This window comes from Symphalangus syndactylus, chromosome 10 (assembly GCF_028878055.3).
Source record: "Symphalangus syndactylus isolate Jambi chromosome 10, NHGRI_mSymSyn1-v2.1_pri, whole genome shotgun sequence".
Lineage (NCBI taxonomy): Eukaryota > Metazoa > Chordata > Mammalia > Primates > Hylobatidae > Symphalangus > Symphalangus syndactylus.
In genome coordinates this window covers 88,450,407-88,474,838 of record NC_072432.2, presented here as the reverse complement: position 1 = coordinate 88,474,838, position 24,432 = coordinate 88,450,407, and the positions used below count along the sequence as shown (strand labels likewise).

General features: G+C 42.3%; 1 protein-coding gene across 4 annotated transcripts in view; it reads left to right on the top strand.

Annotated features, from left to right (window-relative positions):
- Nucleotides 1–24,432, top strand: part of SLC4A8 (solute carrier family 4 member 8) — a 134,634-nt gene that overhangs the window by 54,410 nt on the left and 55,792 nt on the right. For all 4 annotated transcript variants that reach the window (XM_055294793.2, XM_055294792.2, XM_063610480.1 and 1 more), the window contains 9 exons: nucleotides 9,389–9,535; nucleotides 10,603–10,738; nucleotides 12,054–12,214; nucleotides 15,186–15,374; nucleotides 16,384–16,475; nucleotides 17,775–17,932; nucleotides 19,027–19,114; nucleotides 20,133–20,279; nucleotides 21,423–21,523. In XM_055294793.2, coding sequence (XP_055150768.1) covers nucleotides 9,389–9,535; nucleotides 10,603–10,738; nucleotides 12,054–12,214; nucleotides 15,186–15,374; nucleotides 16,384–16,475; nucleotides 17,775–17,932; nucleotides 19,027–19,114; nucleotides 20,133–20,279; nucleotides 21,423–21,523 — 1,219 coding nt within the window. The remainder of the gene's footprint in view (nucleotides 1–9,388; nucleotides 9,536–10,602; nucleotides 10,739–12,053; nucleotides 12,215–15,185; nucleotides 15,375–16,383; nucleotides 16,476–17,774; nucleotides 17,933–19,026; nucleotides 19,115–20,132; nucleotides 20,280–21,422; nucleotides 21,524–24,432) is intronic.

The window sequence follows — 24,432 nt, the reverse complement described above, 5'->3', positions numbered from 1 at the left end:
GGCGTTGGACCCACACCTGGCCATGGTTTTCTAATTAGTGTTGATTCTCAGTTTCATTAGAGGAAGGCTCATGTCTAGTATCCAATATAGCTTTAATGAGAAGCCACATTGGGCTCAAAAGCCTTTGTGAAATCTCTGCAGCATCCCCTGCAATGTTGAAGGCTATGATACAGCAACTTTCTGATGCCTGAGACAGCATGTGAAATGTTCTCTCTGTACCGCCTGTTCCCGTGACAGTTTTTTCATCAAAGTTGTACAACCTCCAGAGAAAACTTGTCCTTTTGATGGGGAGAACGGAAGCTGTAGAGGCTGACTCAGCCTCTGGGTCTGTTACCATGAGAACTGATGTGGGTGGCTCTGTGGAGGTCAGTGGTGTTTGGGTATACCAAGGTGAAGTTTTCCAAGTTATTTTGACCAGGTGGAAGAAGAGAAAATGTGAGTTGCAGCAGTTGGGAGGGAGTGGGAGAAGGGTGTGGAGTGGAAGGCTAACATTTGCTGAATGCCCCTTGTGTGTTAGGCATTAGATTAGGCACCTTATACAAGTTGTCCTTTTCATCTTCATAGCACCCCAGGCCGGTAGGTATCATTATCCCTATTTTACACATGAGGAAACTGCTCAAGGTCATCGAGCCTAATTGCAGGTGAGGCTGGGGAGAGAATCCTGCTCTTTTCATTCTGCCACACAGCCTGCAAGGGAGGACAGTAACTATCATTAACCACCCAACCTCAATATCTTGCTCCATCAAATAAAATTTTTGAATGTTGCTCTTTCCTCTTCTTCTGTTCTGATAATCCTGTGGTCTCTCTACCCTCTCATTGCATGCTGGGGGCATGTTGCTGTCAGTTTAGTTGTGCTATAGCAAGCACCACTGGACCTTTGCCCTCAGCAAGGAGGTAACCATTTATGAACACTCTTGTCTACTTGGGAGTAGAATAAGAAACCTAGGCAAGCTCTCTTGAATCTTAATAACTGGTTCCATCCACGGAGATCAGCTGAGTAATTGGCAGTGGGAGCAGCTTCTCTAGATGACATCATCTGTTCTTTATGCATGTTCTACTTTGCTAAAAAAGAAAGCTGCTTATGATGATAGCCTTACTAGTGCATAGTGTGTTGGGAGATGGTCCTTTGTACATAGACTTTTTTGAAAACTAGAATCTTATTTATGTTAACACACAAAAAAAGCATTACACGCAAATGGTGGACAAACTAGAACCAGATCTCAGGCCTGATGTGGTTCTAGACCAGCTCTGGAGAAGAGAAGAGAGAGTTGGGATTTGCTGTAGGGTTGGCTGTGCTGTGGGTTCCACTCAGACTCACTCTGAAGGGCAGCCCTAGGACTCAATGAGGCTGTACTCAGGGTAGTGTTATCTCTTGAAGGCATAGAATAAAACGAGTACCATTTTGATGGAACATAGAAGCAAATTGTGTTCGGATCAATATGCATGCCATGATACAAGGTTCTGTGGCTGCAAAAAAACTCTCTAGGTCTTCCTTCCCCTTTATTTCATAACTTCTGCCCACATAACATAAACTATAAATCATTGCCTTACCCCATTTTATTTATTTATATTAAACAGCAACCTCTAGTCCAAGAATATGAGTTTTTTGTTTTTGTTTGTTTGTTTTTTGAGGCAGTCTTGCTCTGTCACACAGGCTGGAGTGCAGTGACCCGGTCTTGGCCCACTGTAGCCTTGACCTCCTGGGCTCAAGTGATCCTCCCACCCCAGCCGCCCAAGTAGCTGGGGCTACAGGCACGTGCCACCATGCCTGGCTATCCTTACCCCATTTTAAGAACTATTTCTGAGATTTAGTCTGTGCACATTGTTAGAAACTTTGTAAGTTTGGGTCTTTTTGCATAAATTAATTCTATCAATAAGATAAGTTGCATTAAGCCATTATGTTGCTTTTTTTTTAATATGTAAGAAGAGTCAAAAGCAAACATCAGAACACGTTCCAAGGATGAACTCAGGAAGAGCAATAGTCCATGATGTGCTTCAGTGGACTTTCCCAGTCCCAGAGGAACAAGAGGCAGTTGCTTTAGTTAGAGGGATGGCTTTTTCCATTTTTTCTGGCAGATCATTATTCCTGATTAACTACTAGATTAATGAACGCTGGAGTGAGTTTAAGGCCTTCTAATACATTTTTAACAGAGGTAAGAGCCATTTGGTCATATTTATAACTTTTAAAAAGGCTCACATCTGCTCAACATGTGAGATTCACCTCTGCAGTTATTGACTTTGAGTTAACCTGTAAGCCCAGAGGAGCCAAGCATCCTGTTGTATGTGCTAATGAGCTCTGTGTGAGTGCTGGGTAAACAGTGTGCATGTACTGCATTGTACCTTGGTAGGCCCAATCTCCATCTGCAGGGTATGTCAAACCTATGGTTCCTGTCCTGCTTTACATGATTCATTGCCAGTTCACTAAAGATTGCTCTCTGCATGTGTATATGTACTTATTTTTAAACATATAGACTAAAATTACATCTTTCCCGTAATTTTTACTAAATTAGAATACTTTATTTGCACACAGATAGTTCCAAAAGACTAGGTTTGACCTTTTTTGGAAAAAAGAATGGGGAGTTAGATGGGAAGAAATGGGATTTGGGCGAGTTGGTAGGTAGAAGACGGGGGCAAAGAGCGGTTGAATGGCCAACAAAGTGGCCACAGAATTAGTTTAATGAAGTCACTGGATGGCCAGAATCCAGTTAGATGGACTGGATTTTATTGGTGATGTATGCATTTCCTAGTGTCTGTTTGTCATCTTTTCTGCCAATTTTTCTCAGAAAATCCAAATCCTTGCTTTAGAACTCCCAGACTAGAAACTGATGCCTGATTTTCTGACAGCCACTTGGTCCTTCTTAGCTCTGAACCCCTGCCGAGCTTGATTTCATTTCTGCCTGTCTCTCTGATGTTTTCAAAAGGCAGGCATTGTGATTGGCTAATGTTCGTGATAATTGATTGTACTAAAGTAAGCTTTACCTTACTTCCTACAGAACCACTCAAGGCATCTATAGGATGTCTTCCCCATTATGCCTCAAACCTACATAGTGGGAATTCAGATACCAAGCAAAACCATATATTATTCACTCAACAAACATTTACTAAGCCCCTTCTGTAGTCCCTTTATACAGTAATAAGTCAGGACAGTGAGAACAATTGAACCATCGTGTCTTTTCTGAAGAATGACCTAGCCTCAAATTTTGATAGGACTCGAACATTAGAACCTGGACTAGCCATCATCTGGACAAGCCCGGGAAGTCATTTGGTCTGGCCTCCTTGTTTTACTTTAATAGTGACAGTGAGTAATTTAAACCAATAACATGAAATCTAATAATGCAGTTTCTAATATCCAATCACTGCCTCCTCAATTTCTCCTTTAAAATTAAATAATACTAGCAATATACCAGCATGAGCCCAGTGGAAGTATTTGGAATGGGCTTAAGGAGCAAGGAGGAGTAGAGGTTCTAGCCTGGCTAGTAATCCTTTGCGGGGTTTGTAGGGAAGAAGAAACCCACGGTTGGGATGGCTCTATTGAAGAACTGAAAGTCACCTCTCACTGAGGCTGTTCTTAACCTAAGTCCAGCTCTATCTAGCTGTACTAGATTTTACAACACCAGGTCATCATTTTAGAGGCCAAAGTGGTTGTTTAGTTTTAAATTTTGTTTTGTTTTGTTTTGAGGCAGGGTCTCACTCTGTCACCCAGACTGAGTGCAGTGGTGCGATCATGGCTCACCACAGCCTCCACCTCCTGGGCTCAAGTGACCTCCCACCTCAGCCTCCCAATAGCTGGGACTACAGGCATGCACCACCATGCCTGGCTAATTTTTTATTTTTTATAGAGGTGGAGTCTTGCTATGTTGCTCAGGCTGGTCTCAAACTACTGAATGCAAGTGATCCTCCTTCCTTAGCCTCCCTGAGTGTTGAGATTACAAGTGTGGGCCACTGTGCTTGGCCAGAAGTGGTTGTTCAGGATCGAATTATGCTTTTTACAGCCCACAGATTCTTCATGACCTGCCCCTGCCTGTTTTTCTGTCCTTGTACATCTCCTTTCCTTCCCTTTTCTACCCTGCCCTGGCCCTACTGGCCATCCTTTTGCCTCAGAACCAGCTCTGCACATTCCCACCTTAGGACCTGTGCACTTGGTCTTCCCCCTTCTTGGAATACTCTTCTCCCAGGTCTTCTCATGGCCTCTCCTTCTTATCACTCAGATGTCCCCTCTAATCATCTTAAAGTCTCCCTTCTCCATCCTACGCCTTACCCTAGACACGCTAGCATTTTACCTTATTTGGTTCATAGTAATAATCAATATTTAAACGATATATTTTTGTTTTCACTTCTGACCCCCCCCAACCAGAATATGTGTCCTCAAGACTTTGTTCTGTTCACTATTGTATCCCCAGCCCTTGGGACAGGATCTGGCACAATTACTTGACTCTAGTCTGCTGCTAATGCCACCTGGGTTGGTCTCAGTAGTGTGCTACAGGGATTTCATTAATATACTATAATGGAACATAATGAGTTAACAAATGGTATTTTATTAAGATGGTATTCAATTTAGTATTTTCACGCTATATGCTTTTTATAGTTTATACTGATAATGTCAGGGTCTGGAATCCCACATCTTAGCAGATGACCTCCTCTGGCTCTATATTTCTGTTTCTATGAAGTTGCAAGATGACTACATTATGTTCAGAGATCTGCCTGTTAAAAATGACCTGAGATATACACGAGGCAACAGAGAACTCTCCTGAGACAGGAGGGTAAGAAGTGCGATTCCATCAGATACTAAACATTTTATCCTCCTGCCTTTTAACATTCTAGTAGCAGATCTCTGATCATCTTAACTTCTAATCCTTACTGTTTGTTTTTTATTTTGCTTTATCACTTTGGAATTTGGAAAACAGATAGGGCAAATAAAAGGAGAGACAAGTAGAGAAAAGTGTTAGAATGGCACCCAAGGCACTTTAACCTGGCTTGGAAGTGGAGGGCACTATCAAGGAAGTTGAGTGCAGCCTTAGGAAACCCCATTCCTGGGAAAAGAGGAAGATAAAAGAGTTGGCAACTCTTCCCATCAAGTCTCCTTCTCGGGGAAGTCTTCCTGATGAAGCTGTCCATTCTCAGGTCAGTTAGGACTTTATCAACCTCCCCATGCCCTGGTGAGTACTTTATTTGCCCTGAACACATTCACTTTGGTTACATGTGCTTTTTGTGGCCCCTTTCAGGTCAGAGTCAGAGGCCCTCTTAGGCCAGATTATGTACTCCTGAGGAGGTCCTAAGGGCTTATGCTCTTCAGGGAGGTACTTAGGAGATATTTTATTTGCTGAACATTTATGGAACAATGACCATGTGTGAAACACTGTGCTTGGTTATGTAGGCATTCTGAGAGGAACGTCTAACTTGGGACACCAAGGAGATGGCAAATGAAGAGTGGAGAATAAGAGAGATAGCTGCTTAACTTTAACGCAAAGTAGAAAAATAAGTACATGAGAAAAGCACTAACCAAGAGTGCTGGGAATCTCTCTGTCTGTCTGTCTGTCTATCTGTCTGTCTGTCTATCTATCTATCTATCTATCTATCTATCTATCTATCTATCTATCTAGAGATAGGGTCTCATTCTGTCACCCAGGCTGGAGTGTAGTGGTAATGATCATAGCTCATAAGCTCACGCAGCTTTGAACTCCTGGGCTAAAGCAATCCTACCACTTCAGCCTTCCAAATAGCTAGGACTATAGGTGCACACCACCACACCTGTCTAATTTTTTTTTTTTTTACACCTTTTGTGGAGATGAGGTCTCACTAAGTTGCCCAGGCTGGTCTCAAACTCCTGGCCTTAAACAGTCTTCCTGCCTTGGCATCCCAAAGTGTTGGGATTACAGGCTTGAGCCACTGTGCCTGGCCTGGTACTGGGAATTTAAAGGAATGAGGCAGCACATCTGATGGGGGAAATCAGAAACAATACCAAGAAGGAAGATGCATCTGCAGTGCATCTTGAATAAGTGAGCCAAGCCAGTGTCCAGAAAGCATTGGCACATTTGTGGAATGGCAGTTTGATTCTGGTAGAGAAAAGAGTATGAGGTGATGGTGGGTACAGCAGTCAAGGCCATGAAGAGGAGATGGAGTCAAAACCAGGCCATTTGGTTGCTGAGGTACATGGCAGTTATACATCTCTAGATTCTTTCCCCCCAGAATGTTGATTCTCTGTGAGCATGTGGGATTTCCACTTTTTTTTTTTTTTTGAGTCAGAGTCTCCCTCTGTTGCCCAGGCTGGAGTGCAGTGGTGCGATCTCTGCTCACTGCAACCTCTGCCGCCCAGGTTCATGCCATTTTCCTGCCTCAGCCTCCTAAGTAGCTGGGAATATAGGCGCCCGCCACCATGCCCAGCTAATTTTTTATATTTTTTTAGTGGAGAGGGGATTTCACCATGTTAGCCAGGATTGTCTTGGTCTCCTGACCTTGTGATCCGCCTGCCTCGGCCTTCCAAAGTGCTGGGATTACAGGCGTGAGCCACCGTGCCCGGCTGAGATTTCCACTTTTTATTTCTCTTGAACTCGTTATTCAGTTATTGAGAGGTCTTTCATTTTCCCACTGATGTATAATTTGTATTAAAAGAAGAAAAGATTAAAAAGGAGATTGAATACTGAGCATGAAGGTCCTGAATTCATATGGGTGAGCCATGATCAGAGCTGTAACTAGGAGGATTTGTTTGCAGGGTTAATTTAATGTGAGAGACAGGAAGGGGCCCTGCTTTGTTAAAGTGGGAGTTTCGATGGCCCTAATCTATAGAAAGTACAGTGAGGGAGAAAGGGAATGGAGTTGAAAATCTAAGGTAACGCTCAGGCTTCACGCGTAGGAAATTGAGAGAATGACAAGGCCATGAACAGAAACGTGGAATGAGTATAAGACCAATTTCAGATGGAGGATGGTGAGTTTGCTTTGTGACATGTTCAATCATTGTAGATAGAGATTTGAAGGTCATTTGTAGAAGTGAACTTTGAAAACAGAAGAGTGTTTAGCACTAAAAAGAGAAGAAAAGGGCCAAGGACAGAAACCTGAGGAGCTTTCCTTTGGTGGCTTGTTGGGGGATGGAGCAGCACAGTCAGAGTAGTGCAAGTGAACCAGGGGAGGGCAGTGGCACCGGAGCTCAGGGAGCCCAGAGCACCCAAGTGGTTTGGATACTGCCTGCAACACGGTGGGCTCTCAAGAAAGTCTTTTGAACTAAGCTGAGAGAGATGTAAGATGATAGGGATTTGGTGAATGAGTGGTGTGGTGTCCCTAACGAGGGAAGCTTCAGCAGAGACTGGGGTCAGAAGCCATGTGCAGAGGCTGTGGAACAAGGAAGTGGTGAGGAAAGGGAGTTAGGTTGTGACTGTTTTTGGAAGTGGTTTGATAAAGAAGGAAAGAGGAAACAGCAGAAGCTTGGGAGGGTAGCACTGCTTGGGAAGGTTTCTTTTTAAGAAGTCAGGAGAAACCTATGGCAGGGATGGATGGAAAGGAGAGACTGAGGATAACAGAAGCAACAGGACACCAGAGGGGTGGGAGGCAATGGGATAGAGAGTCATACTCATTAACATACCCAGCTTGGCAGAGGAGAGCGAGCCAGACTGGGGAAGAGAAGAACTTCTTCCATCTCTTCTCAGGAAAAACTGAAGTGAGGGCTGGGTGCAGTGATTCACACCTATAATCCCAGTACTTTGGGAGGCCAAGGCAGGAGAATCTCTTGAGCTCAGGAGTTTGAAACAAGCCTGGGAAACATGGCAGGACTTGTCTCTACTAAAAATCAAAAAAATTAACTGGGCGTGGTGGTACACGCCTGTGGTCCCAGCTACATGGGAGGATCACTTGAACTTGGGAATTCAAGGCTACCGTGAGTGGTGATCATAACATCACACTTCAGCCTGGGCAACAGAGTGAGACCCTATCTAAAAAAGAAAGGAAAAAAAAAAGAAAAAAACTGATGCAATGTCACCTGCTCTCAGCAGGAAGGAATGTGGATAAGGTTGTGGATTTGAAGACAGTGGCTAAGGATTAGAACAGCTCCTTTGGTGGAAGATGTGGGGAATGGGTCTGAGATCTAGAGTGCTGAGCAGCAGTAACCAGGCAGAAATGGCAGAAGACCAAGGCATGGTGCATTGGGCCTGGGAGCATCAGCAGCCCCAAATTCTGGGCTCCAGTTTTGGCAGGAAGGCAAGGGAAAGCCAGGTAGAGGTGACAGAGATCTGGAAATCTGGATCAAAACAAAAGCAGGCTTATAGAAGGAATGAGGCTGGATGTGGTGACTCATGCCTGTAAACCCAGTGCTTTCGAGGTGGAGACAGTAGGATTGCTTGGGGCCAGAAGTTTGAGATCAGCTTGGGCAACGTGGTGAGACCTTGTCTCTACAAAAAATTGAAAAATTAGCTGGGTGTGGTGGTGCACACCTGTATTCCTAGCTACTTGGGAGACTGAGGTGGGAGGATTCCTTGAGCCCAGGAGTTCGAGATTATAGTGAGATATGACCAGGCTACTGCCCTCTAGCCTGGGTGACAGAGTGAGATACTGTCTCAAGAAGAAAAAGAAGAAATAGGAGTGGAGGAACTAGGGAGGGAACACTATTGGGTCACTTATTTTCTCATGTTCCCCTCTCTTGGTACAGTATTTAATGTCTTTTTTTAACCCTAGCCTCACCCTCCTCATGACTTATAACTAGTCTCTTTTGGTACTGTTCTAGATTGCGTATGCTACAATGTAGAAAATAAAATAATGGAAGCTGATCCTAGGATGTATATGTCCTAGGCTGCTACAATTTATTCCAGGCATTGTGTTAAGCATTTTGCATGCATAACCTTATTTACTGCTTGTGAAAACTCTGAGTTTAAATACTAAGCTTTTAATATTTCTTCTTAAAGATGAGTCACAGAGAGATTAGATAAATTGTTCAAGGTCACTTGGCAAGTGAATGATGGAATTGAGTTTTGGACCCAGGTGGGCTGATTTGAGCCTTACCTGTGCTCTTAACCACTTTTCTAAACTGCCTCCTTGCCAAGACCTGCCACACTTGTCATAGAGCAACTGTATTGCCTTTTAAAAAAATCACTCAGTCAAATTGTCATTGTCATAACAATAACATCTGAATCAGCCTTTACAGTTTGGAAATCACATTATTTCTTTCAGTCTTCACAAGATCCCTGTGAAGTTTGCAGGCATGTGCTGGACAAAGGAAGAGATCTTCAACTCCAAAATCTCTATATCTTTACTCCTGGAAGTCTTTGAAGTTTTGCTGTTCCAGAGCTGTGACCAGACCAAAGAACTGTGATATTTTTTTCTCTTAACCATGCTAGGCTTTTTTTTTTTTTTTTTTTTTTTTTTAAACTAAAGGAGTTCTCTCCACAGACCTTCTGCTTCTTTCCAGGTCATAGAACTCTATATGTGGGAGTTCGGATGCCGCTTGGCCGGCAGAGCCATCGGCATCACCGCACTCATGGCCAGAAGCACCGGAGACGAGGGCGGGTCAAAGGAGCCAGCCAGGGAGAGGAAGGCCTGGAAGCCCTGGCCCACGGTAAGGGCCTTGGGAGACAGGGCGGGTGTCCATGGCCCAGAGGCATGGGGAGTCTGAGGGGACATGTGACTGACATTAGCAGCGGGTCTTGAATCTTGAGCCTTTTTGTAGGATTTCCAAAGCTTGCTTCTAAGAAGAAATGCCTGTAAGAGTCAAAAATATTTTCGTGAAAACTTCACAGTTCCAGGCGGCTGGGACTACAGGTGCCCGCCACCATGCCGGGCTAATTTTTTGTATTTTTGGTAGAGATGGGGTTTCACTGTGTTAGCCTGGACGGTCTCGATCTCCTGACCTCGTGATCCGCCTGCCTTGACCTCCCAAGGTGCTGGGATTGCAGGTGTGAGCCACCGCGCCCGGCCACATTTTTTAAATTTTAAAATATACAATTAAATTGTTATTTACTATAGGGTTATTTTTATAGTCATAATAAAAATTATATATGAGTATAAATAAAATTCATTTCTAAACTCTTAATATTTTTTCAAAATCGTTATATATTTTTGTTTGAACATGTGGCCTGTCTGCCTGCAAACACACGGACTTTTTGATTCACATAGAGTTAAATATATATTAGTCTAAAGACAAACTTTAGGTGTAAGAAAATTATGGAATAAGTGTGTGTGTGTGAGTATGAGTTTGTACCTATTTTCAGAAGAAAAGAACAATATGTGAATAAAAATCATTTTAATAAGGTGACTACTATAAAACTAAAAGCCCAAAAACTGAAAGCAAATGTAAAAAAAAAAAGAAAACTTCACAGTTCTGACCCCCTAAAATCAATACCATAACAGGTAAAACCCCTTGCTAGAGAATTAGCCAATCTTTTTGATCAAATTCATCAGTTTTCCAGTTTCTTGTGGGTTTTCTTCAAGTGGTCTTCATTCATAAGTTTTTCCTCCATGAAACTACTTCTACAGAGTAGCTTTTTCTCTGAGAATAAAGAAATCTTTTTCTTCTGCATTCGTGGTTGTCTATATATATTCCTAAAGTTGTTAGGTAAGGAAGAATGCTGTTTCTGTTCTAAGTGTGAGGCTAGAGCAGACCTTTCTCTTTGGTTGATTTCCTAGACACACCATCTCAGCGTGTTCAGTTCATTCTTGGCACCGAGGAAGATGAAGAGCATGTGCCTCATGAGCTGTTTACAGAGCTGGATGAGATCTGTATGAAAGAGGGAGAAGATGCTGAGTGGAAGGAAACAGCCAGGTGAGGCCTTAAAATGGCCTGCATCAAGATCTGCTTGGGTAGGCAAATGTGTATCCTTCAGCAAGTGACAGGCCTGCCTGCCTTATTTCTTCTTGGAAGAAGCTGTGACTGACATGGGGACTGACATTCCAGTGTCTCCCATGGAGAATTTTGGTGTTGGCATCTTTATGATATCTTTGGTGTTACCTATGCCAGTTGACCTGGAGCATGGGATTGGTGAAATAACCTGAGATATTCAGGGGGATCCCCTCTCATTTGTTTGGGGCTCAGAGTTAAGTTTATGGGCTATCTTGGTATTATCATAGGTCTGGCTTAGAAGATGTAGCCAGGGCCACCTTGGTGGGGACCTAGTTTAGCAGACATAGCATAGGTCCAGACTTCTTCTGCAGGTGAACCATAGGGTTCAAATTCACCAGTAGTCACAGAGTTTTTGAGACTTTAACTTCCTCTGGGACAATTCAAGCTATAGAGACCCTTGGGATTGTATCCAGCGTGACTGTAGGCTTCCTGAAGTGGTTGTAGAATAACTATGCTTCTCTGAGACTCAAATCCCAGAAGAGCCCTCAGGATAGCCAAGGACATGTCTAGGCTCCTTCAGTAACTGATCAGTGAACCTCACGGATGGTGCCTGAACCTTGGGGAAGGGGCCAGGTGGGTAATTAGCAACGCGTGGCTTCATCTCTCACTGAAGTAGCTCTTGCTGGATGCCTGCTATATTGTGATGTATTGTGAATGTTATGGGTTGAGAGATTCAAACAGGCCAACTGACCTGGTACCAAGTGAAAAGGCAATTAGTCTTTTGTTATTCCATCTTGGCAAACTTCTAAAGGTCACACAAAACACTGAACGCTAAAGGTCACACAGGACAATGATAAAAAGAAAAATATCATTTTATTAATGTGATTTGTCAATGTGTCCAAATGATATAGATTAAATCTATTTTTTTAATTGTACAGGTAATGCATGCTCATTATAGAAAGTTTAAGAATAAAGATAAGCAAAAAGAAGAAAAAAATTATCTGTAATTCCACAACTGCAGGGTTAATGAGGAATATAATATTTGATGTCTTATACATGTATGTATTTGACTTTTAAAGTTTTCTTTAAATAAGAATGGAATTAAACTATACTCAATCTTGCAGTGTTCTATTACCTGCTTTTTTCACTTACCAATGTACCCTGAACATATAGATTAGATTTTACAATGTTCAGTATGACTGTCCAGGTATCTTCCTCTGTGGCTCACATCGAAGATTCACTCTTAAAAATTCCTTATTTTCTATCTTTGGCATCTAGTTATTTGTAATGCTTTCAGGTGGCTGAAGTTTGAAGAAGATGTTGAAGATGGGGGAGAACGCTGGAGCAAGCCTTATGTGGCAACCCTTTCATTGCACAGCCTGTTTGAGCTAAGGAGCTGCCTTATTAATGGAACAGTCCTTCTGGATATGCGTGCAAATAGCATAGAAGAAATTTCAGGTAAGGTTGGGGAAGGGAAAACAGAGAAACTTTCTTTTTTTTTTTTTTTTTTTTTTTTTGAGACAGAGTCTTGCTCTCTCCCCCAGGCTGGAGTGCAGTGGCGCGATCTCGGCTCACTGCAAGCTCCGCCTCCCGGGTTCACGACATTCTCCTGCCTCAGCCTCCCGAGTAGCTGGGACTACAGGCACCCGCCACCGCACCCGGCTAATTTTTTGTATTTTTTTAGTAGAGACGGGGTTTCACCGTGTTAGCCAGGATGGTCTGGATCTCCTGACCTTGTGATCCACCCGCCTTGGCCTCCCAAGTGCTGGGATTACAGGCTTGAGCCACCGTGCCCGGCCGAAACTTTCTTATAAATTTAAGAAGTGTGGGAAAAAAAGAGTGTAGTGTGACAGAAAGAATACAGTGGGTTGTGTGTCCCTGGGCAAGCCACAACCTTCCTGGCCTCAATGTCCTTGGCTGTGGGAAGGGTTTCAGGCTAATAAACGACTCTACCTACTTCACAGGTGCATTATGGTATTCAAATGACATGGTGTTAAGCTTCCATTTCTCTGTTTATTCAGCAAATGTTTTATTTTGTACCTGCTATATACTTGATAATGTGCTAGGCATGGGGGAATAAAGTCCCCTAGGGTGCAGTGGCTCACACCTGTAATCCCAGCACTTCGGGATGCCAAGGTGGGTGGGTAACTTGAGCTCAGGAGTTCCAGGCCAGCCTGGTCAACATGGTGAAACCCTGTCTCTACAAAAAATACAAAAATTAGCCAGGTATGGTGGCTCATACCTGTAGTCCCAATTATTCAAGAGGCTCAGGCACAAGGATCACTTGAGCCTGGCAGGTCAAGGCTGCAGTGAGTCAAGTTTGTGCCACTGCACTCCAGCCTAGGTGGCAGAGTGAGACCCTGTCTCTTAAAAAAAAAAAAAAAAAGTAAAAGAAAGAAACGGTTCCTACCTTCAAGGAGCTCACCTTCAAGTGGGGGAAATAGCCATGGAAATAACAATTAAAATAAGTGCAACGACAGAGACATGCTTGATAATAATTAGAGAAAGGGGCAATGGAAGTTGTGTGGAAAAAAGGAGTAAAGAGAATTAAAGACTTTAAAATATAGCATCTAGGGCAGATATTCAGGAACTTGAGCCAAAGTGCCCCTACCTCTTCAGTAAGATGTGAAGGGGAGATATCTGATTGTTCTTCCTGATATGATTGAGTGTTAAGTTATTATGTTTGGGGCCTGGATGGAGAAACACCTGGACGCATGGGGGAGTTTTCTCTTGAATTGGTTCTGTTTGGCTGGACAGTTAAGAAATATTTCTCCAAATCTTTCTCTATTTCAAGTATCCAAGTCATTCTGTCTCTCTGGGATCATAGGAGGACCCAGGGGAGGGGTAAGCACTGATGGGACATTGGTGCTTTTTCAGGGAGGTACCCCAGAAGTATCACTCTGACTGCCTGGGAAAAATGAAATTCTCATGTTCATCATTGGAGTCACATTTTGCTTACTTTTGACTATTTGTCTGAAATCCCTTGAATGTTCCTTAAAAGGTTGTTTGTTAGGGAGAAGAATCCCTGGGAGCTATTGAAGCTGTTCAAAACTCTTTGTAAACAACAGCAGTCACTGGAGAGTTTTGGACAGGGTAATGATCAATCAGATTTTGCATATTAGAAAGATAATGACGGCAGCAATATGGAGGGTGAGTTGATGGGAGAAATGCATTAGGCTATTTCAGTAGTTCAGGTGAGGTTACCTGCACTGTGGGCAGTGTCAGTAAGGAATGGATAATTTTTCTTCTGTTAACTTTAAGTGATAAGAGAGACAGGAGGCGATAGAGGGAGACATGAGGTGGATGTTCTTTTTTTTCCCCCAAGATGAAGGGTCTTGAAGCATGATTATAATATAGGGGGAAGGAACCAATGAATATAAAGGTTAAAAATACAGAAATATGGCTCTTCAGCTTGAAAATTAAATAGATTTTCCTCATTTATTGCTTGGATAGTCATGAATAGAATTAGAAATTGAGGATAGTTTGAAGTTTTTGGGAGGCTTTTGAAGTAGTGCGTAGGACTGAAGTAAAAGTGCTATGATTCTTCACATCAGGTACCTAATATATTCATAATATTTTAGGGATACGGATAGGTAAAGTGCATAAAAGAAAATCAGCAGTCTCTATATCATCTCATTTAATTTCCCATAACAACCTTTTAACAGATAATATGAGCTCCGTGTTACAGATGAAGAACTGAGGTATAGAGAGATTATATACCTTGCTCAAGATCACACAGCTAGAAAGTGGTAGAACAGGGAAACAATGTGGGCCTTTAACTCCAGAACCCATACTGATAACTGCTATGTTTGCTGCCACTTAACGCTAGGTATTGAGATGTTTTTCCCCCTCAAATCTGTTGGGCTTGATAGGTTTAAATGTGATGCTTGGTGGTAATTGTCTGGGGTGAGTGGTTAGTTAACTTAATTTTTCTTATAGATTCCTCTTCCAAGTAGCCCTTTGGAGTTCTACAGTTATAGTTCTTCTTGACAATTACAGCAATGTTAAAATCTTGGAGGAAGGGAATGTAGGGGAAATTTGGCAGATGACAGAACAAAATGGTAATAATATGAGCTTTCAAATTATACAGTCCTGAATTTGAATCCCAGATGTGCAAACTGCTAAATGTAAGACCTTGGAGAATTTTCTGGCATTTGGGCCTTAGTTTCCTCATTTGTAAAAATTGTTGTACTAGTGCTCAATAGTTTCTATGCCCAATAATAATAATTTGTTACATGAATAAAGTATAACTTTTCACAATCACTATCATCAAATGGCACTTTCAGACAGGAAGCTGAAATTGCACCTCAATGACCCTAGTGGAGCTGCTTCCCCTACTCCATGCCCTTTACCCCACTCCACCTGATGTTGGCCTCCTTGGGTTCATTAACCCTCAGTCTGAGTGTTCATGTGAGTGTCTACTTTCCAGACCTGATCCTGGATCAGCAAGAACTGTCCAGTGACCTGAATGACAGCATGAGGGTTAAAGTGCGGGAAGCCCTTCTCAAAAAGCATCATCATCAGAATGAAAAGAAGAGAAACAACCTCATTCCCATTGTTCGCTCCTTCGCTGAGGTTGGCAAGAAGCAGTCTGATCCTCATTTGATGGATAAACACGGTAAGATTATTAGGTGATTTTTCTCTCTTTATTAGTAAGACATTGGGAACTAGTTGGAGATGCTGACTTACTAGGGGTAGGGGCTGTATTTGTCTAATATGTTTCCATGTCCACTTAGGCACTTAGTACTTTTTGGAGACTGGTAAGATTGGTGGCTGGGACTGGTGCCCATCTCTGTCTCACGGCATTCCTCAGGTCTCAGCGGACCCAAGGTGAGGGACTTATGCCCCAGGGTGGCCTCAGAACTGATGTAGCTTTTGAGAGATAGCCACATTGGGGACAATTTGAGACCTGAGAAGGTAAACTAGAGCTTTTTAGGAGCAAACAAATATCTTAGATTAGGGAGGCAAAATACAGTAGAGTAGGCTCTGGAGTCAGACTTGTAGGCTTGTGATTGTGGCTTTACCACTCACAAAATGTATGACTTTGGGCACTCTACTAAGCCTCTTTAAGTCTCACTTTCTTACCTATAAAGTAAGAGTAATAATAGGACCTACTCCACAAATTTATTGTGAACTTCAATAAGTTAATCCATGTCAGGCCGTTAGCCAGATGCATGGTGGATTATAATCACTCAAAATTTTGGCTGCTGATTGGTTCCTTTTCTTGTGGCCAGGAAGGGCCTCGTCTACATTTATTTCCTGGTCTCTACTCATATTGAATCACCATGTGCAGGGGATATGCCTGGGAATCTATATTTTTGAAAAGTTTTCCATAGGGGTCTCTCATATGCATGTCTGGTGAAGGAGTACTGCCTTAATAGAGAAATAAAAGAGTGTCATAATGTGTTCAGAAAGAAGGTGCAGAAGTAGCAAGAGCTCTGTCCTTCCCTTACCACTAACTAGTAGATAAGGAGAAAGATGTGTGTGAGTCTTGACTTCATAGTCATCTTAACCTCTTTTCTATGTAGGCTTTGCAGGAGAACGCAGAACCAACTGATGATGGGTGGGATGTGTCAGAAGGGGAAAAGGGCAGGGACTCAGGATTTTGTTTGATTTTCTCCAAATAGGTCAAACCGTGTCTCCTCAGTCTGTTCCAACTACAAATCTTGAAGTAAAAAATGGAGTGAATTGTGAACACAGTCCTGTGGATTTAAGCAAGGTGAGCAGAGTGGTGGGAAGTTGGCTTCTAGGCCTAAGGTTCTTTTTAGTGGAATCCAGAGTTTAATTGCTGGAATCTGGGTAAGGTTTAGTGTTTCAAGACTCTTTCCCTAAGACTAGAGCCCTTTCTGCATAAAAGGAGGCCCAACTGTGCATGTCTTTTCCCTTCTACTTCAGCCTTGATGAAGCTGACTCAATAGTTTCTTTCTCCAGATTCAACATACTGAAAACTGAGACTAGCTACCTAGAATCTTCCCTAAAACAGATCTCTTGATTTTTCAATTATTTTTTTGGTACCTGGTCTCCAGCAGTTCCTTCTCACCCCCAGGAGTTTTGCCAAAACAATATTTTGGATATCTATTTAGAGACAGATGTCTCCTAAAACTAACTCTTGGTTGAAGCTCTCCTTGAGGATTGTTACTTTGGTATCTGAGGCCTTCTGTAGTAGCAGTGTCTCACTGCAGCTTCTGGTCCAAGCCATGGTCTCCCTGCCTCCAGCCTCTCGTTGCTCTGGTCTATCTTTGACATTGTGTTTCTAAAACACAGATAGTGTCATGTCACTTCCTCTGCTCATAAGGCTTTCCATTTTATTTGGAAAACCTGAAACCCCCGACAAAACATTTGAGTGTTTAAAAAGGGAAAGAATGTGACCCAGAGCTTCAGAAACATTTCTCTTGGAGGAAACTTGGGGGAATAGGATTGAAATCAGAATACCTGGTTTTAAAATCCGAATCTATACCTTAAAAGCTCTGTGGTCCTGGGCAAGTCAACTTCACCTCTCTGGGTTTCAGATACTTCATTTTTTTTTTCTTTAAGTGGGACGAATACAATCTGTCATATCCTCCTTCTGGGGTTTTTGTAAGAATCAAATAAAATAAGAAAAAATTTGCTAACCATAAAATGACATATGAGTGTAAGGTATATTTTAGGTGATGGGGCCAGGTGCAGTGGCTAATGCCTGTAATCTCAGCACTTTTGGAGGCTGAGGTGGGTGGATCACATGAGGCCAGGAGTTTGAGACTAGACTGGCCAAAATGGCAAGACCCCATCTCTACTAAAAATACAGAAAAATTAGCTGGACATGGTGGTGCATGTCTGTAATTCCAGCTACTAGGGAGCCTGAAACACAAGAATTGCTTGAACCTGGGAGGCAGAGAGCTGTGAGCTGAGATTGCGCCACTGCACTCCAGAGTGGGTGACGTAGTAAGACTCTGTCTCAAAAAAAAGTAAATAAAAAATTTAAAAATGATATTTAAGGTAGTGGTTCCCAAGTTGTCAGATATTTCTTTTGGACTTTCAGGTAGACCTTCATTTCATGAAAAAAATTCCTACTGGGGCTGAGGCCTCCAATGTCCTGGTTGGAGAGGTGGATATTTTGGACCGTCCCATTGTTGCCTTTGTGAGGCTGTCTCCAGCTGTTCTTCTCTCAGGCCTAACAGAAGTGCCAATCCCAACAAGGTGAAGGCAAAGATAAAACTCATGCATTCTATCCAAAATTCAAATTTATGTAGTGCTGGTAGAAGAAACCAGTTAATACTGAAATTTAGAATTAATTAATTTTAGGAATGGTGTTTACAATTCAGCAGAAAAGCCAGATGTGCTGGTGTGTGCCTCTAATCCCAGCTACTAGAGAGGCTGAGGCGGGGGATTACTTGAGCCCAGGAGTTTGAGCCTGCAGTGAGCTAGAATCCTAGGATTGCACCATGGCACCCCAGTGTGGGTGACAGAGTGAGACCTTATCTTTTTAAGAAAAAAATCAGCAGTAATCTCAGAAAATTGAGGTATATTTGATTAACCACCATGAAGAGGAATTCTGAGATTTATTTCTAAGGCTATGACTGCACAGTATTTATAGCCTTGGAAATAGAGAATTGAAGACCATTCAAAGGACATAGCAAGGGCCAATAACTTGTTAAAATAGGAAGCCAAGTCTTATCTTCTCAGTTCTGTAGAGCCATAATCCAGGGAAACATCTCTGAATAAAGGTATTTGTTTCCCTTTACACAATTCTGGCATGGTTTGTATGGTTTGCAGATATGCAAACATTTGTTGAAAAGGCTATTCGTGCACTCTGAAGGTGGTGATGCTGGTGATTCAGAGCCCTGCTACTTACAGAGAGTATTCAGATGTCCAGAACACATTTAGACTCCTCTGTAAGGCTTGATCATTTCAACTTCCTTATCCCTCTCCTCTCCCCATCATTTTCTTATTAGAACAATAAGTGGAATTCAGACAACCTTGAATTTGCACCACAGTGCCATGTTTTGAAAAAGCATCTTTTCTACAGCTAGGAATTGTGTCTATGGAAACCCTAAGAAATGTAACCACATTATTGAATGATGCCACACAATAGCTTCCGAATGCCCATAGTGGAGCTATTATTAGGTCAAGGCAACTCAAAGTGCTCCTTCATTACTATCTTCTTTTTTTTTTTGAAGGTACAGTGATGATTTCTGTATGATGAGAGAGAGAAATCTTATGCTGTTTAGAGAAGACTAATGGCACTTCTTTATATTTACTTACATAATTTCCTCCTCTGTGTGTTTTGCCAGATTTTTGTTTATCTTATTGGGTCCAGTAGGGAAAGGTCAGCAGTACCATGAGATTGGCAGATCCATGGCCACCATCATGACAGATGAGGTATGTGCAACTTCTGCTGCAGTCTTCCATCTCATAAATATTTATTGAATATTTACTCTGTGCCTGGCACTATGCTAGTTGTTGGGGATAAAATACTTTCCATTGCAATGTCTGCTGGGAAGTAGTTCAGGGCACTTCTCTGAGAGCCCAGTGTGGAAGGACCAAGCTCTAGAGGATTTTTCTTCCTATGTTATCTCTCCTTTTTTGAGTAATCAAGAATGCAGAGAAATCTTTTTCTGGGGAAACTATTATTGCCAAGTAGGATATAGAGAGAAATATATTAAGGTTGGCTTAACTTTCAAGAGAAGATGGTTAATTAAATACATTCAAGCTATTTACATAAAGAAACCTCACTCCTGTTCCACTAAATGAGATCGGTTTGTATAAAGTCATGGGTATGACCTCAGGCAGTATAGTGTGAATGTCTTGACTAGTCTGTACCAAAACAACCAGACATTTTGACATTTTGACATTGAACCCACAGTGCATACTCTGGTAAGGACTGCACTGCTTGGTAAGCTGCAAAATAGGGCTTTCAAGGCATATGCCTTAGGCGGCAGAGGGAGGTGTGGCCTGTTTTTTATCAGCTTTCTTTGACTGAGAGGCTTAATTCAGGAAGGACCTTCATTAGTAATTCCATCCAGTTTCCAACCTTTAAGATCAAGAAAATTTCCCTCTCAACCTGGGAAAGCTTATTAAAAAATTTTTTTTTCATCCATCTTGCCTTTCCTTCCATCCTTTGTGGAGATAACATAATTGTACAACTTTAGAATCATGTCTTATCTCTTCTTATACTAGCAGACATGTATTTAGTTCTTTTTGATGCATGTCATTTCCATGCTTGTTTTTTAAATCCTTTTATCCTTGTACTTCTCTAAGTGCTAAAGTTTTCTGCATCTCAGATCCCCATGACAGAGATAAAAATCAAGAGGTTGTATTCATTTTTCACCATATCCATTGGTGATTGTTTCATGTAAAGTTACTTTTAACTTTCCTGAGGGTTTTTTCTTCTCTGTAGATTTTTCATGACGTAGCATATAAGGCAAAAGAGCGAGATGATCTCCTGGCGGGGATTGATGAGTTCCTAGACCAGGTGACGGTGCTCCCTCCAGGAGAGTGGGATCCCTCCATTAGAATTGAGCCACCCAAAAACGTCCCTTCCCAGGTAATGTTTGCACATCAGCCAATGTGGCTATTGTCACTTACTGACTGCCCACCATGGACAAAGCAAAGACCATGTGGGTATATGCTAAATATATCAAGATGCAGCTCTGTTTTGGTGCACCTAGAATATCAAAACAATAATAAACATGAATCTGGGCTAGGTGTGGTGGCTCATGCCTGTAATCCCAGCACTTTGGGACGCCGAGGCAGGTGGATCACCTGAGGTCACCTGAGGTCAGTTTGAGACCAGCCTGGCCAACATGGTGAAACCCCATCTCTACTAAAAATACAAAAATTAAGCTGGGCGTGGTGGTGGGTGCCTATAATCCCAGCTACTTGGGAGGCTGAGGCAGGAGAATCGCTTGAACCCGGGAGGCGGAGGTTGTAGTAAGCCGAGATGGTGCCACTGCACTCCAGCTTGGGTGACAGAGCGAGACTCCACCTCAAAAAAAAAAAAAAAAGAATTTGCATAGTATAAATTGGCTCAGGTGTGATGGGGTCAGTCAGGATTACCTGGGGATGAATTTTAAGCCAAATTTTGAAGGATTGATGTGAAATAGCAGAGAGAAGGGAGAATATTTCTTGTGACTACATTGTATATACAAGTCATCAAATGAAAAAAGCAAGTTGTATAGAGAGAGCAAATAGAATGTCTGATATTTTTCTGACATATTAAAGATGGGAAAGGAACTCCTACTGTGTACTAGACACCAGCCAGGTGCTTTATATATGCAAATTCAGCCTTCCCAGGAACATCCCTCAAAAGATATTATTATCTCTAGTTTTACAAAATGAGGAATAAAACTATCTTCTAGGGCAAGATTTTAAGGTAAAGTAAGATTACACAGAGGCAGATATGAAACTGGAACTTAGGTCATATCTAATGCCAAAGCCCCCATTTTTCTCTTTCTAGGCAAGGCTTAGTTAGGAGTCAGGTACTATAGAACAGGAAGAGAAATTATGGGGTATGTGTGTGTGTGTTTCACTGAAGTCAATAAACTGCATCAAGTCAGTAAGTGTATTTGAAAGCTACAAACACGGGCATTTTTGGTTGCTTTTGGGTTATCCCATTCCCACTCCCTGCTGATAGCAGGACAGAAAGATAGATGTTACCTTTACTAATTTTGTGGTCTTCTGTTAAAAGGAGAAAAGGAAAATGCCTGGAGTTCCAAATGGAAATGTTTGCCACATAGAACAGGAACCACATGGGGGTCACAGTGGGCCAGAACTTCAGCGCACTGGGCGGTAAGTCCTGGGATGTTTCACAGCGATGCTGCTTATTGGGTAGAAGTTATGTAAAGGAATGAGGCATCCTCTTTCTTTCAGCCTACTTCTCTATAGTGGGAATTTATTGGCTGAAGAATGACTTTTCAAATGGAACCACTGACTAGAAGTATTATGAATATACCAAATATCGTATTCATTCATTCAAGTTTCTCAAATCACCTACCATGTTTTGTCTCACCTCCTGTCCTTCCTACCATTGTTCCCTCTGGTTTGAACACTCTTCCCTTTCCTCATCCCCTGGCTAACTCCTACATATCCTTAGTCTCAGTTCTTGTGTCACTTCCTTTGGAAAGCCTTCTAGGACTCTCTCTGGATGAGATTAGGTGTTCCTGCTACGTAATATCACAGTATTGAGCTCTGACCTCCCTTCCCCACATTACAGCCTTTATCATACTTTATTATTATTGGTTGATCTATTGTCTTTTCTGCTAGGCTGTTTATTCCAAAAGGGCAGGGGCTCCATTATATTCCTAGGACCCAGCAGTGCCCTGAACAGAGTAGGCTCTCAATATCTGCCAAAAGAATGAATACTTTTAGAATGATGTCTGTTCTGTAGCATGGAATGGACTAGGTATGATAAATGTTGAGTGATCATTTTAGGTTAAGAAACTCCCTTAGGGTAGGAAGATAGGTACTATTTTAGGTGTATGTGCCTCAGAATAGGCAATCTACTCTTCTAGGCCAACATTTTAAGGACAGATGTCCAAGGAGGAGGTAAGTGAGGGAAGCAGGTCCCCAGACTAGGAGGTTTTATTCCCTAGGTCAGAAGGTGGTAAATGAGAATGATATTTTGGGTTAGTGTGATATCCAGAGGTGTCCCCAGAGAAGATTGAGACTATTGCTCTGTCTCTGTTAAGCTGTGCTATGTCTAAGAAGGTTCTGCTGGGTAGAGATTCTCAGGGCAGGACTCAGATCATGGAAAGCAGCTTTTATGTCCTCTAACCCCTTGCTTTCTTCTTTTCTGCCTCCTTGCTTGAGGTTGCTTTCCTTACTCTTCTATCCTCAGCACTCTACCCAGTGGAAACTCAGAGTTGTTTTGGAATTGTGGAAAGCATTTTATTTTTCCAATCTTGGAAATTCAGGGAGAAACCAGGAGAGGAGACAGAAACAGGAGAGAATGGCACTTGACTCGCAGTGTCCTGCAGAGGAGCATGTTTTCTGGTAGGAAGAATGTATTGGAGGGTAGGGGAAGATAGCTGTGCTCTGGGAGGGAGCGTTGGTGGAAGGAAGGAGTCCTTGCAATGGAAGGGCCACTGAAAAGGGGGAGCAGCCTTCCCTTTTTAAAAAACATTTTCTTTAAAGTTGGGAGAGATCTGAATTGGGTGGGGAGGCCTGGTATCGAGAGGCAGTTCAAGGGAAGCATGTGTCCTCAGAAGGGGTTCCAGAATTGAGACTCTCCTAGAGGAGGTGGTAATTTTTTCAGGAAAATGTTTTGAGTATGGATTTGATATTTCAAAATTATAATTTATCTTTTGGATATAAAGGGTGTCCATAGTTTAGGAACTTAGAGTTTGAAAGTAGTAGAATTTAGGGCAAGAAGGTTTTCCTCAAACCAATATCTGTGCAGAGATGAGATTTTAGGTTGCTACTGGTGCCAAAGAAAACAAATAGATTAGCGTCCCAGGCTTTGTGAGAGGGGGTCACTTATAATCAATTCCACCTGAGGGTTTGGGAGACCATTATATTGGATCTCAACAGTTATAAGATCTTGGAAATGGCATTTGATGTCCCCAAGAAAATCCCATATTGCCAGGATCATCATATTCTTATTCACAAACCGCAAGTATCTTAACTCACAAATTCAAATGGAGTTTGAAGGAGTTCTCCCATAATGTCATGTCAGGAACTTCTGGAATTGACAAAGCTAAAAGGAAGCTCTGGGCGATATGGGAGATGCTTCCTCTTTCTGAGCTTCTGTCATTTTTCTTAGAGCCCTTAGTAAAGGGCCTCAAGCCATATGACCTTCCTCACATTGTAGCCCCTTAGGCAAGGTGACATAATGGCTGCATAGAGAATCACATTTCCAGGCCAGCTCTGGCCTCTTTCTCAGTCTCAAATTATGTGGGAGGTAAATGTGAGCCTTTTTTGTATATGGACATCCTATAAGTTTCTGTACTTTCCTGGACTGCACAAACTAAAACCACATTAGCCTGGGTTTTATAATTTTTCGGACTATTAGTTGTGTTTTTTTGAGATGCAAAACTGCTTTATGCGTGCCATGTTGCACAACCTTGGAGCAAGACTTGGATAACATCTTACGGAATGTTATCCTTGTTGGATGGAGAAGTATTTGAAGGCAGGGTGAAGTAGACTCTAAGAAGGTGGGAAAGGAGACAAAATTGAAATGGTACTCTGAGTTCTGTATGATCTGACCCTCCAAGCCAGGGTTAAGACAGGTCTTAAACCTCCCTGATATTGACTAAGGCAGGGATGCCATAAGTAACAAAGAAGGAAATATGACTAGAGTGTTCCTAGGCCAGAAGCTCCTCAGCAAGGAGGGTGCTCTGGAAAGGGATTTTGCAGGGTAGATTTCTGTCCCTTATTGGGGATGCCACTTTTGGGAAGGGTTAATGGAAAAAAGAATCAGGAGCTGCTATCTCGATGATCCCCCCACACTTCAAACAGGTTTCTTCCAAAGCATACCAGACAAATGGATGGCTGGCCTGTTTCTAAAGCCCTCCAGGGAAGGGCTCCTTAAGTCAATGCTCCAGAGCCTAGTGACCCTCTACACGGGTAAGTCCTTTCTTGCATCAAACTTAAATTAAACTCATATCCCTGTGTGCCTCCTGCCCCAGAAAACTTGAATGTGAAGGACAGTGTTGAAAGGGAAAGGAAATCCCAAGTACAGAAAGAAGCATCCATGCCTG